The 13,156-nt window shown below is 38.3% G+C and overlaps 1 protein-coding gene across 1 annotated transcript in view; it reads left to right on the top strand.

Annotated features, from left to right (window-relative positions):
* Window positions 1-13,156, top strand: part of FHIP1A (FHF complex subunit HOOK interacting protein 1A) — a 47,772-nt gene that overhangs the window by 697 nt on the left and 33,919 nt on the right. The window contains exons 2-4 of the mRNA XM_064449881.1: window positions 941-1,567; window positions 6,421-6,579; window positions 9,029-9,115. Coding sequence (XP_064305951.1) covers window positions 941-1,567; window positions 6,421-6,579; window positions 9,029-9,115 — 873 coding nt within the window. The remainder of the gene's footprint in view (window positions 1-940; window positions 1,568-6,420; window positions 6,580-9,028; window positions 9,116-13,156) is intronic.

The following is a 13,156-nucleotide window of genomic DNA, read 5'->3' as shown; positions in this document are numbered from 1 at the left end:
ATAATTGCTTTTGGGCAAAGATGTTTTTCTCCAAGCACCATAATATAAGGTTTTATTTGCTGCAGTAATATGAATAACTAGCAGTTTATGTAAAATTGGTTTCTGTGCTGTTGCGGGTTTTTTTTTGGTTTTTTTTTTGCTATCCTGAGAAGCAAGCCAGATGAATGCTGGTGTTTGAGATGTTTCCAGTGTCGGAGGAACTGTCATTCAAGAGCCATGTTTTCTCGCTTACCTCTAGTGATGCTGTCATGTTAGGGAAGCTGCTGTTCCTTGGTGTTTTTGTGGCAATTATCCTTCACAAAAGTGCTAGACAGTCCTTATTTCACAGACAAGGACCTTCATTGATTGCATGCAGAACAGAATTTAATCCAGGAGCATAAGTGCTAGGATGACAACTGTTACTCAATCCTAAATCTCTATTGAATGTTGTAAGATTATGTGGGCATCAGCAGCCATTTGGTATCATGTAAGATAAGGCAAGGAAGGATCAGGTTGGTGGGCTTCTGCCACTCTTACTACTGCAAGTCATCTCATGATGTTGATACTCCTGAGCACAGTTACTCTGGCTGAAGAGCAGCCCTTTGATTTCAGTCCTCTGTGGCAAAAAAAGTTTATTGCAAACATCACTGAAACTCAGTTTCCGAAGGCGAAGGGTACCTCATTTACCCATACTTCGGTGAATCCCGAGTTTTCAGCAACAGGACAGCTGGCAAATTTAGGTGCTTATGGAAGTGAAAAAAGCATTACATTTTGGTCTTGTACATACCAAATGTGAAACTTTTAAATTTAGAAAACTTAACAGACAAAAACTAAAAGCATAAAAAGAGTTTGGGCTTCTTGTGTTAAGAATTTTGACCTTTTTTTTTTTTCCTTAGAGGGGCAAGTGCATACTTCTTAAAAAATACATTCAAATAACTAATATGCATTTGTTCTTCTTTAGGTTCTGAAAATCTTAGAGAAGCATGATCCTTTGAAAAACACTCAGGCAAAGTATGGGGCAATTTCATCTGATGAGGCCAGCACTGTTCAGAATTATGTGGAGCACATGCTTTTCTTATTAATTGAGGAGCAAGCAAAGGATGCCTCAATGGGGCCTATTCTGGAGTTTGTGGTCTCTGAAAACATCATGGAGAAGCTTTTTCTTTGGAGCCTACGACGGGAGTTCACTGATGAGACAAAAATCGAGCAACTCAAAATGTATGAAATGCTAGTAACCCAGTCTCATCAGCCTTTACTGCATCACAAGCCCATCCTGAAGCCTTTGATGATGTTGCTGAGTTCCTGCTCAGGAACAGCCACGCCTACAGTGGAAACGGAGCTGGTCATCCTCTTGAACCAGCTCTGCTCTATAATAGCCAAAGATCCCTCCATTTTAGAACTGTTTTTCCATACCAGTGAGGACCAAGGAGCTGCCAACTTCCTCATATTTTCCCTGCTGATTCCCTTCATCCATCGAGAAGGAACAGTGGGCCAACAGGCCCGTGATGCGCTGCTTTTCATAATGTCTCTGTCTGCAGAAAACAACGTTGTTGCAAAACACATTGCAGAGAACACCTATTTTTGCCCAGTAAGTTGTTCTTGGTTTGCTTGATCTTCAATGCTAAACTAACTCTCTCCCTTGTATTCTTCTCATCCTTTTCTGTAATTTTTGATAAAGATGTGTTGTAACACTTTTGTTTCTGCTAACAGCTATTTCACAAATTGTAATGCTGTTTAAGCAAGCCCTACTGCCAAACGCAGTCTTGCTCCTTGTTTCCATACAAGTGGCTCATGTTTTTGGGTCAGCACAAGTGTTTTTGCAGTCACACAGTGAATTGAATTGGGAAACTGAGGGAAGTTATAGCAGAACTTAGTGGGAGGGAAACCTGTTCTGTCTCTGTGAGGCCCCTGTGAAATTCTGGGGGTGAAGGGAGTGAGACATGGGAACAAGGTGGTCTGTTGCTTCTGGTGGCAGTGGTAGCTTAGGTGGGCTGTGCTTGCCACACTATAACGTCAGTTCAACAGTTCAAAAAAATAAGTGTGAAAACAGTGTGAGTGTTACAGAAATGTAATATTTTTGCAAGATAAGGGAGACTTGCTCTTTGCCACAGAATTGGACGTTTCTATGGCTGTCTCACACAAACCACCATCTTGCTATGTTTTACTCTGTTACAAAACTTGGTAGTAGTGTTGCGTTGTTAGATCTGGCAAGTCAATTTTACTACATGGAATAGAAAACCTTTGCTGTTAAATAAGTAATCTAATTTAACAAACAAAGCTGCCCTACCCCAGTTTTAAAGCCAAAGCATAATAGACATGACAAGCCCTGCTTCTTCATGCCTTATCACAAAGATCAGTTTGAGATCTGCAATGGATAGATTCAAAACCAAATATCATTCTGTAGAAAAGTTGCTCTTGTGTGCCAGTTTTTGGTCTGATTCTTTTATCTTCTGCGTGGTTTGCATTTGACTGTAATAAATACCAGAAGAATAATCACGTGGAGGGAAGACTTACATAGCTACTAAAGCAGAGAGGTTCAAAGCAGAGAATACCCTGCCTTAAGAATTAGGGCATGACAGCTATTCCAGCCATAGGTTTCTATTTAAGATTGCTACATCCTTTGAGCAGCAGGGCTGACCCAGGTATGCAGGCTGGAGGAGGCCTACAAGTTCCAAAGCAAAACTTCTAAATGATTTCCTTTGTCAGTTGTAAATATTGCATCACATTTCTTTTGCTGAGAGATTCCAGTTGACCTTGTTTAACAGTTGCTACTAAAGAATATGAACTTGATTCTCAAACTGTCCCTGATATAGATACCGTTATTGGATCCATGCTATAACTTTCATAATAACATCTTCCAATTAATTAAAAAAAAAAAAAGCGGCCTTTTTACACTGAAGATAAAAGCCAGCTATATTAACCTTCTAACAGCAGGGAGCCATGATTGACAATCATTCTAATTAGGAATGCTTCTTGTCAAAATGTGCTAAAATCATTCTTTTCTGAACAGTAATGAGACTGGCCTAAGTCTGTAATAAAACTTTAATGCAACGCCATAGAATTAGCTCACTAGAAAAAAATCTTTTTTGAATTTGAGTGTGATGAGCTGAGGGAACAGGTTTTGTTCTGGTGGAAGAGACTGTAGGTGTCAGTGGCATCGCTGTATATCACTCAGATCAGTGCAGATGTGGCCTCAGCTACTCTGCAGAACAGCTAGCGCAGTCCTGTGCTGATAGGAGTGGCATTTGGGTGGCACCGTGTTGATGCTGTCTCTGGTTCTGGGGCCAAGTTGGTTCATAGCATAGAGGATTTCGTTTACCATGGCTTATGGGATAGTATAGACATGCCCTCGGATGGGGTCTGGTCATAAATCTCTGCTGCCTCATACACCCAAATCAGTGTTAGATCTCTGCCAAAGGGAACCTGAAGGCTTTCTTGGTACTGTTAACTTTGATTAGCAGGTTTTAAAACTGGATTGTCCATGTTATTCAAAACTGTAAGTGAGTAAACCTTGAAGAAGGAAGGGGGCAGGCTGCAGTAAGATACATCACTAACAAATGTTTTTAACAGAGGATGTGTAGACAAAATATTGGGCAGTTTTCTGATTTTACAGAGATTTTTCTGCCATATCATTTTTATCATGTTTTGACCTGAAAGTCTTCTGAATCTGATTGAAGATATTGTCTGTTCAGCATTAGAATACAAAAAAAATGCTTCTAAAGACTTTTGAGCAGGAGAGCAGCTCAAAGTCTCTCCATAAAATTTTGTGTTTGTAAATACCTCACAGCTTAAGGAAAGCAGGTATTAAAGGAGGAGGAGGAGGTGTGGCTCTTCAGTGTCCTTGAAAAGTTGAGGCTGCACAGAGACAGAAATACTATGGATGTGGGAATTACTAAAGGGAAGGAATTGGCCAGATACAGCAATTGATTATATATTAACAGCACATTTTAACCATATAATGTGTCTGGGATTACAAATCACACAGTCGGTGTCATCTGTGAGTCAAGAGAAAGTAAATAAATCAGGGATGCTGGTTTGCAGAGGGACTCATGACTCAATAGTGAGAAAGAAACTGCTGGAGATGCTTGTAAAAGTAGGTGAGCATGTTGGATTGACTTGACAAATGTTGGGAGACGTTTAAAAGGATACTTCTCTGGATAAAACAATCTTTCCTTTCCAGGACACGAACTGATTTATTTCTTCCCCTTTCAGATTTTTTTTCCATTGACGTTCGTCATGACTCCATAATGTAGTCTGTATATGTTAATTATTTTATATGCCTCCTTATAGAATGTGAAGAGTGTTGTTAGTAATTTCAAAAGGTAATCCTGTTTATCCCATATATTTCTATGAAAATTTTCAAATGTTTTTTTACCTAAAGAGATGAAATTGCTTCCAGTGGCTACTCTCTGTCTCAGGGCTTTAGAAACATAATTTCAAACAGAGCCATTTGTGTTGTACTTCATAGGAAAAATAAAAGCTTTTTAAACTTTACAGATCTTAGCAGCTACATCTGTCACTTCTTACTTCAGTAAGTCAGACAAACTAAAGAATTCTTCACTTCAAGACATTGACTGATTGGGAGTTCACTGCCCCTTTTAGTGGAGAGTAGTATGTTTTGCTCCAGGTCAGTTTCTTGTGCTTTAAGGACTAAACTTCCATATGAAGAAGAAATGTCGATAGTACACAGCTCTGAAAATCAGATTGCTTACTGAGAGGGTAAGTATGCGTTTATGAATAGCAATTAAATTTTAAGCAGACAATGGAAAATCAAGTGTTCATTAATTAACAGGTTGCAACACAAAAACTCAAGCTCTCTCTTCAGAATTTTTTCCTTCCTAGAATCATCTGAAGCCTGGGTTTGTGAGTGTGTGTGTGTGGGGGTTACGTACAGGTAGTTCTATAGGCCTAGTGAGATCTTCCTAACTTTTTGCTTTGAGCTCTTCTTCCACGAGAGAGAGAGAGAAAGCAAAAAAGATTCTGGTTATAGAGGAATGTGATGGTACAAATAAAACTTTGCTCAATGGCTTTATCTTCTTAGTTTTTTAACGTATCTCCAGCATTTTTCTGTATATATCTATGTATATATGTGTATAAAAAAAAAAGCAGCACACTCTGCTAAAGCAGTGAATTTTCCCCACTATTCTCCCACCATATTTGTCTTAATTATGTATGCCAGAACAAATCCATCTTCAAAATTATGTGATTTAGGCATGGAAAGCACTCAGAAAGACAGTGTTTGTCTGACTGGATGGGTTAACAATTATAACTGGGTACGCTTGCGTATGATCAAAACCTGAATCCCCTTTCATGAACTCTGTTCAGGTCAAAGACCAATTGTCAACTGTTTGTTTTCTAATAGATAAATGTTGTGTTTCATCTGAGCTTTGACTGTCTAGCCTGTAGATGCCAAGTAGCCCTTTGCAGAAAGAGGAAAAATTCTAACAAGTCTATTGAATGAAAACTAAAAGGATTTCCATCAGGCTGAGTCGTAACGATCACATTGAAATGAGGATCATCTTTAAAATTATCCTGAGGTTGTATAAAATCATGGCAGAAGGATAAGACTTGTAAATAATGTTTATAAATTTTCCAGCTTCAAATAACTTTAAGAATTAAAAACTTGGTCTGAAACTACCAATATTCTAGATATATTCAGTAAAATTTAAAAAAACCTTTTTGGAAATATGCTTTTTAAATTGTAATTAAAAATCAATCTTTTGCTTCAGTGATATGTTCTACATAAATCATCTGTAAGCCTTAATATTACTGGAAACGATGTCTATACAGTAACTTATTTCAAGCTTTTTTATCTTTTCCCTTCCCCCTTCCAAATAAAAAAGAAAGGAAAATGAGAAATTATGAACAGTTAGAATTGTTTTAAAGTAGATTCAGCTGAGTTCAGGTGCCTAGGAATGAAAGTTAACATATACCTGTGGTCTATGCGAGGCTGAACTTCTTTTTTTCTTTTTTCTTTTTTTTTTTTTTTGATGGGGCACTTCCCCCTCCATTTCTAATGTTTCATATTTCTGAGTGAAATCACTTCATAGACATATGTAGGCAGTAACATTCAAATCACCAGTGAAAGACAAGCCATAGATACTCAACAGTGATGGCGTCTTGTGGAAGGGACTGAAGGAAAGTGTAAAATGATTTTACAAGTATTTAAACAGAAATTATAACTTTGGATTTAAAAAAATGACAACCTGCTTTTCCCCATCACTTTCTCTTAAATACTAGCTCTTGGAAGAAGGAAATTATGTGGAAGGCTCTTTAAAATATTCATGTCTCTCTGCCACAGGACTCTTCCAAGAGGAAATTAAATTAGTCTCAACACTTTATGTTACTAAAACTAGTAAGAGAAATGATCTGTGGCATTGCTATTCAAGCAGTTGGACAGTTGGAAAGTCAACTTATTTCTCTTCTGTTTTCGAAATACAGGTGCTAGCAACCGGACTAAGTGGCCTTTATTCATCTTTGCCTACAAAGCTGGAAGAAAAAGGAGAAGAATGGCACTGTCTGTTGAAAGACGACTGGCTCTTGTCACCAGCCCTTGTACAATTCATGAATTCCCTTGAATTTTGCAATGCTGTGATACAGGTAATGGAGCAGAGTTGGCCTCCCCTTTTGAAGTAGTAGTTTTCTTATCTATTCTGTAGAAGTTTGTAAATTATAGAGTTTATTTATTTCTATTAATGGCATGGACTTCCAAGTTACACTAAAATAGGTTGCTGATAAAATGAATGCTTTGTGCTGTTCATCCTCGTTATAATCATAGAATTATTAAGGTTGGAAAAGACCTCTAAGATCATTACATCCAACAGTCAACCCAACACCACCAGGCCTCCTAAACCATGTCCTGGAGTGCCACGTCTACACGTTTTTTGAACGCCTCCAGAGACGGTGACTCCACCACCTCTCTGGGCAGCCTGTTCCAATGACTGACTATTCTTTCAGCGAAGAAATTTTTCCTAATATCCAATCTAAACCTCCCCTGACACAACTTGAGGCCATTTCCTCTTGTCCTATTGATGTAAGGATGTATTAATATGTTTTTGGTTTTCACACATCAAATGTTTCAAATGAAAGCAGTGGATTTGTATGGTGGCTTGATATTCATTATGTAATCGGGAGGGTTTTCCGTTTTCAAGAAAAAAACGTTCATTGTATTTTAATGCTATTGTTGGTACTAAAAGTAAATCGAATGCCTTTACATATGAGAAAATGTAGCCTTTATATATTTAAGCACAGAAAAACATTCTGTGTTTGTCTAAGATCTCATAATAGTGTACAAAAGAAAATATGCAGTACTCACCAACAGGCAAAACAGGCTAAAGAAAGCTTTCCGAGCAGAATTTAGGTACCCTCCTAGAAATCTAAACTCATTTTAGATTGACCTATTTGGAATCCACTCTCTGTTCTTAATGATTATTTCTTGATTACAATTTTTTTTTTCTGGCTTTGATCCCTTAGTATTTTTTTCTCTGATCTAAATGTAAAATGAGATTTTTGTCTTTTTATATTGTTTTTAAGGCTAGAAAACACTGTAGAGCCCTTGTCCAGTATTTTATGAAAGCATGAGATACATTCCACAGAAACTGTCGATTTATGTTTTACTTGAAGAAATGCACTGAATAGGATTGAAAATTTAGATGTGTGTGAACTACAATAAAGCAACTGATTGACTATTAAAGCATTGGACAAGTGAAAGTAATAGTTACTGTCATTCTTCAAATACAACTTACAAGATGTTTAACATGCATGTTTAAACGTGAAGAGGAGACAATATTTATTTTGGTTTCTACATGGAATTTTTTTACAGACCTACATTTGCAGGTCATATTTGATACTTATTTTTTAAATTGATATAAAGGTTACACAGACAAATTAAAGATCAGCATATTATTTAAAACCACTTTTCAAGTAAACTCAAAATGGTTAAGCATCGGCAGCTGACATGCAGGAAGAGCAGCTTCTGACTGCTGCTTGATTGTGTCTTTATAGTCTTTCTTCAGCTGAATTGAAAGCTCAGTTACTGCAGGAATTTTTGCTCTGTGCAGGGAATGGTTTTCGTGGTGTGGCTTGTTCTGTGTTGACCCCAAAACTTTGGCCAGAGATTAAAAAGGGACAGCGTAGCCAAAACCTCTTGCCATGTACCACTTTTTCCCTGGATCACAGCATAGGAAGGGCAACCCATTTTCTTCCCCTTTCCAAAGTAAGGGTTACAAATTAAAGGATGTCTGGGAAGAATTACAAGTGGGAGAATGTATCTGTGGCCACATGTAAGCTGTGACATTCCAGTCTCTATGCAAACTTCAAACAGAATATATTAACTTAGAATGCTTCCGAATGGAATTTTTTCCCCACTTTTATCAAATTTCTTTTAAATGCATGAAATGTTAATATGTTTTCTTTGCGAAAACAAAATGAATGCTTCATTATGAAAGTAAGTTTTTGGCTTCTGATAACAGTTCATTTTTTTTAAAGCTCCTAGCCAAACTATTGAATGAATAATGTAGGTTTTGTTTTCATTTCCATTTCTTTTACAGTGGTTGGGAGAAGGGCATGTGAACAGTAAGTTCTTAACCCATAGCTAGAGAGCACTTTGATTTACCTACTCTTGAACCATGGGAAGCAGATGTTCTGTTTTTCCTTCTTTTAAAAGGCCAAGCTAACAATGGCAAATCCACCTTCAGGTGACCCTGACATGGTTGCAGGAGCTAAATTTAGAATCTGAAATCTTCCTTTGATGCATGGGTATACACACTTTGCTGTCCACCCATTCATCTTTGTCAGCATGCAGGGAGATTGAAAAGCCCTGTACTCTAAATTTGGCATGCTTACTCTAATTAAACATAGCTTGTGTATTTCTTTGAAGAAGGAAAAATCTTTAAGCACCTGAATCATAGCAAATGCTGCTGAGAAGGACAAATGAACATGTCTTGTAAAATGGAAAGGGTTTTGGTAGAGGATAATAGTAATCTGTGCCCCGTCTTGTTTTAAATCTCACTGGAACTGTTCTGTGTCTTTCTCTCCCCTACCCTCCTAGGTGGCACATCCCTTGATACGTAATCAGCTTGTGAATTACATTTACAATGGATTTTTGGTGCCAGTAATGGCTCCTGCGCTCCATAAGGTCAGTGGTGTATGCAAGCATGACACAAAATAATAACGGGCAAAAGCATTACAGATGATCTCTTTGTAAAGATACTATTAAACGTACTGTCAGTAGTGACTTCCATATAACTGAGTAAGTTTCTAGGATAACCTTCCATCTTTTCATTCCATACTTTCTATTTACACTCTACAGATTATTAAGCAAGATACAGGTATTTCTGAAAATCTTTAAAATTTTTAAGTGAAATGAAGAACCAAAATATTTTTGTTGTGCAAGGCTGACATATCATCAAAAAAGCAGTGACCTTTAGACAACATTTCACCATGGCAGACATGTTTTCCAGGAGGGTTGTTTTAGAAAATGTGCATTTGGAAAAAAGGAAAATGCTCACGAGGAAAATCTTCAGTCAAGAAGTATTATGCTAATTTTAGCAAAGTTGGTATTGTTTTGTACTTCCTTATCACAGTTAGTAGAGTTATTTTCATAAAGTGGAGAAGAAATAGAGTTTGCTATCCATTTTCTAATGAATTAGGGTGCAATTTTTGTTGCTTTGAAGAAAAAAAAGTCAGGTTTTCTTTGAATTTTAGGGTTTATCCTTTGCAAAATATGTCACTGGTGGTGGTGAATTACTTTTTTTTTTTTTGTTAGGCTGCAGAAAAGTACGTTTCCAACTGTTGCAGGATAGGTCAATTAACAGTCTTCATTGCCCTGTAAAAAGAACACCTTGTTTGAGGAGAAAAAGCAGGAATTGCTGAGAGTAAAAATACACCAAAAACTGCCAGGAGAGGACTAATAAATTACTTTCTGAAGGTCTGCTAATTTTTACTAAGCCTGCCAAGCAGAAAGCACTGCACCTGTTCTGTTTTCTGAGAGGCCAGTGAAACACCATACCCTGCTTTCTAGTCTAGGACTTGTCTTGGCAGTGCACACAATTATTCATGATAAGTAGTCACTTACCAAGAAAGTAATAAGCTGTATAGAGCCTTCTTCAATGATTTGACATTTGGGAGCTTGGCGAGGGCTGAAATAAAATGTGGCTGCGTTCCAGATCAAAGATGTAGTCTGTCACTGAGATCACCTCCTTACCTGGCAGTAATTTTTTTCTATTTCCATATCTTGACTTAATCCCTTACCAAGACTGGGAATTAGAATCAGAATTGAAAAGCTAACCAGCTTTGGGTCAAGGTTATGGATAACAAGGGACATAACAGCATGTAGCTGAGGGATTCTGGTCTTAGTGGGTACTGTTTGTATTTAAGACAAATTTTAAGTTGCTTTGAACACTACCATGCTGCTGAATGCCATTCTTATTGGTCAGTGAATCTGCTAACTCCCTATTGGGTTGATTATTTCCCTGTTGATGTTACTTAAATCATGTAAAGCATGCTGTTCTGATTAGTTTTTTTTTCACGTGATGGAAATTTTGTTGAACCTCATTTACACTGAAACTCAAACTGGGTGAAATGATATTTCTCTTGAAAATGGAGATGTTGACTGCTAACATATCTGAGTTTCAAGCCTAGACCTTTCCTCTTTGTTTGGTGCCTTGTTCTTCCAGTAATAAACCTTTCTTTGATTAGCTTAAGTTTGCCTTTTTCCTCTTTAAAAATTAACTACTTACGTGTATAAACTTCAAACACATTTAATGGAGAAGATGGATTGCACCATCTAGTGGATCTGATACAAGGCTTTCACATATGTGAGGCCAAAACTCTATAGCAAAAGGAAACAAGTAAATAGAGGCACATTTGACCTCTTCAGTCTTTCTGTGCTACGCCCCACATTAATTTAACAAAAAATAAATACATTACATCTTTGCTTTTGGGACAGATGTCTATGCCCTAAGACAGATAATTATGCTGTAACAGCTTTTTCATACATTAAAATAGTTTCTAGTCACCATTGAAAATATTTATGCGAAGCTGAGGAGTAGGCTTTGAACACTGTGTCACCCATTTGGAGACTTAAGTATTGTAATTAACCTTTAGGTTAAGAAAAAATTGTGAATGACCAAAATAAGAAAAAGGCCAGATGCACCATGGTGGTTTTTAAAACAGAAGTTATTTCACTGAGCATAGTACTAAATGGATCTTGATTTTTGCTTTTAAACTCAATGAAGTTGGTTTAGTGTATCCTAAAGTCTACTTGTAGCTGAATTTGTTTCTGGTCATTCAGTTCAGGCTGTTCTGACTCGTTCTGGCTTATGAGCTCAAATACAGTGAGTAGTGGAGCATGCTATAAATACCTGATTAGGAAGACAGATCTGTGGAAGATTAAAGGGAGGGGTAGTAAGAAGAGATGATAATTATTGGTACATCTTCTTAAGGTGTTCCTATAAATCTTATTTCTAGAACTTAACTGGTAAGGAACATGTGCTTCTGATAACTCTTGCTGATAGACATGGAAGGAGGGAAGCAAGGGAGTCCAGACCTCATGTGGCATTCAAGCCTTAACCTCCCCACACCCAGTCTGGCACCCACAGTTCTACCTTAATGTGAAAAATCGTAAGGGAGATGAGCTTTTGGCTCTGCTCTTGAGTAACTGTTGGGTAGGCATACTACTTCAGACCTGTTCTATCTGTCCTATATCCTAGTTTTTCTTCAAGAAGTAATGTTTTGAGGAAAAAATTGCTGTGCAGCAAGACACAGACTTGCATTTATTGTTTTTGCAAAGACAGGTCCAGTCAAGCGTGTAGACATCTAGGAAAGAAGTCTTCCATCTTTTCTGTTCTCGGTGTGGTAGAACTTCATTTCTGTTTAAAACAACAGCAGCAACATAAATCATGTTAATGTGACTTCCTGTCCGGTCACCAAATAACATTTAGTTGATTCAAGTATATAAAAATAAGCCACATAGCTGTACAAGCACTATTAGATAAATGGTGTAGCTAATTGTCTTATTAGCTTTTAATCACTCATGGACCAAAACCAATTCAGATATGAGCAAAATGTCTGGTACAAGGAGGGTTGCTCACTTCTGGATTAAAGCTAAGCCTGTTTTGTTAGGCGATAGCTGATGGCCAGTCTCTTCTTTCCTCCTGTCTCTTCACAGAATCACAGAAAGGCTGAGGCCAGCAGGCACCTCTGGATATCGTCCTATCAAAAATCTCTGCTCAGAGCAGGGTTAGCTAGAGCAGGTTGTTCAGGGATGTGCCCAGCTGAATGTTGAATATCCCCAAAGCTGGAGATGGGGCACTCTGGGCAATGCTGTTCCAGTGTTTGATAACCCATACAGTAGAAAACTCTGTAGTCGTTGCTTTTCCTGCCTTCTGCTGCCGCGCTCCCCCCCGCCATGTCCAGTTGGAATGTCCTGGATTTCAGTTTGTGCCCCATTGCTTCTTGTTCTTTCACTGGGCACCACAGAGAAGAGTTTGGGTCTATCTTCTTCTTCCTAGCACCTGTTCGCACGCATGGATAAAGATCCTGCCTGAGCCTTCTCTTCTCCAGGTTGAACAGTCCCAGCTCTCTCAGCCTTTCCTCATATGATAGATGTTCGCATCCCATAATCATCTTTTGGCGCCTTGCTGGACTTGCTCCAGTATGTAACTGTCTCTTTTACTGGGGAGCCCAGCACTCTGAATGTGTCTTACCAGTACTGAGTAAAGGGGAAGGATGCCCCCCACCAACCTGCTAACAATACTTTTCTTAATGTAGCCTGGGAGGCTGTGGGTCATCTTTGTCACAAGGGTGCGTTGGTGGCTCATGGCCAATCTTTTGTCCACAAGGACCCGCAGGTTTTTTCTTGCAAAGCTGCTTTCTAGTCAGTCAGTCCCCAGTGTGCACTTGTGTCTGGGGTTATTCCACCCCAGGCGCAGGGCTTTGCATTTGTTATTGAACTTCATGAGGTTCCTGTTTACCTTTTTCTTCAGACTGTCAAGATCCCTCGGAATGGCAGCACAGCCATCCAGTCTGTCATTTACTCCTCCCAGTTTTGTAACATCTATGAACTTGCATGAGGGTGCACTCTATCTCATCATCTAGGTCGCTAATGAAGATATTGAACAGTATTGTCCCCAGTGTAGACCACATGTCACTGGCCTCTAGCTGGTCTTTGCGCTGC

The sequence above is a fragment of the Phalacrocorax carbo genome, chromosome 4 (assembly GCF_963921805.1).
Source record: "Phalacrocorax carbo chromosome 4, bPhaCar2.1, whole genome shotgun sequence".
NCBI lineage: Eukaryota > Metazoa > Chordata > Aves > Suliformes > Phalacrocoracidae > Phalacrocorax > Phalacrocorax carbo.
This window is presented reverse-complemented; position numbering and strand designations above follow the sequence as displayed.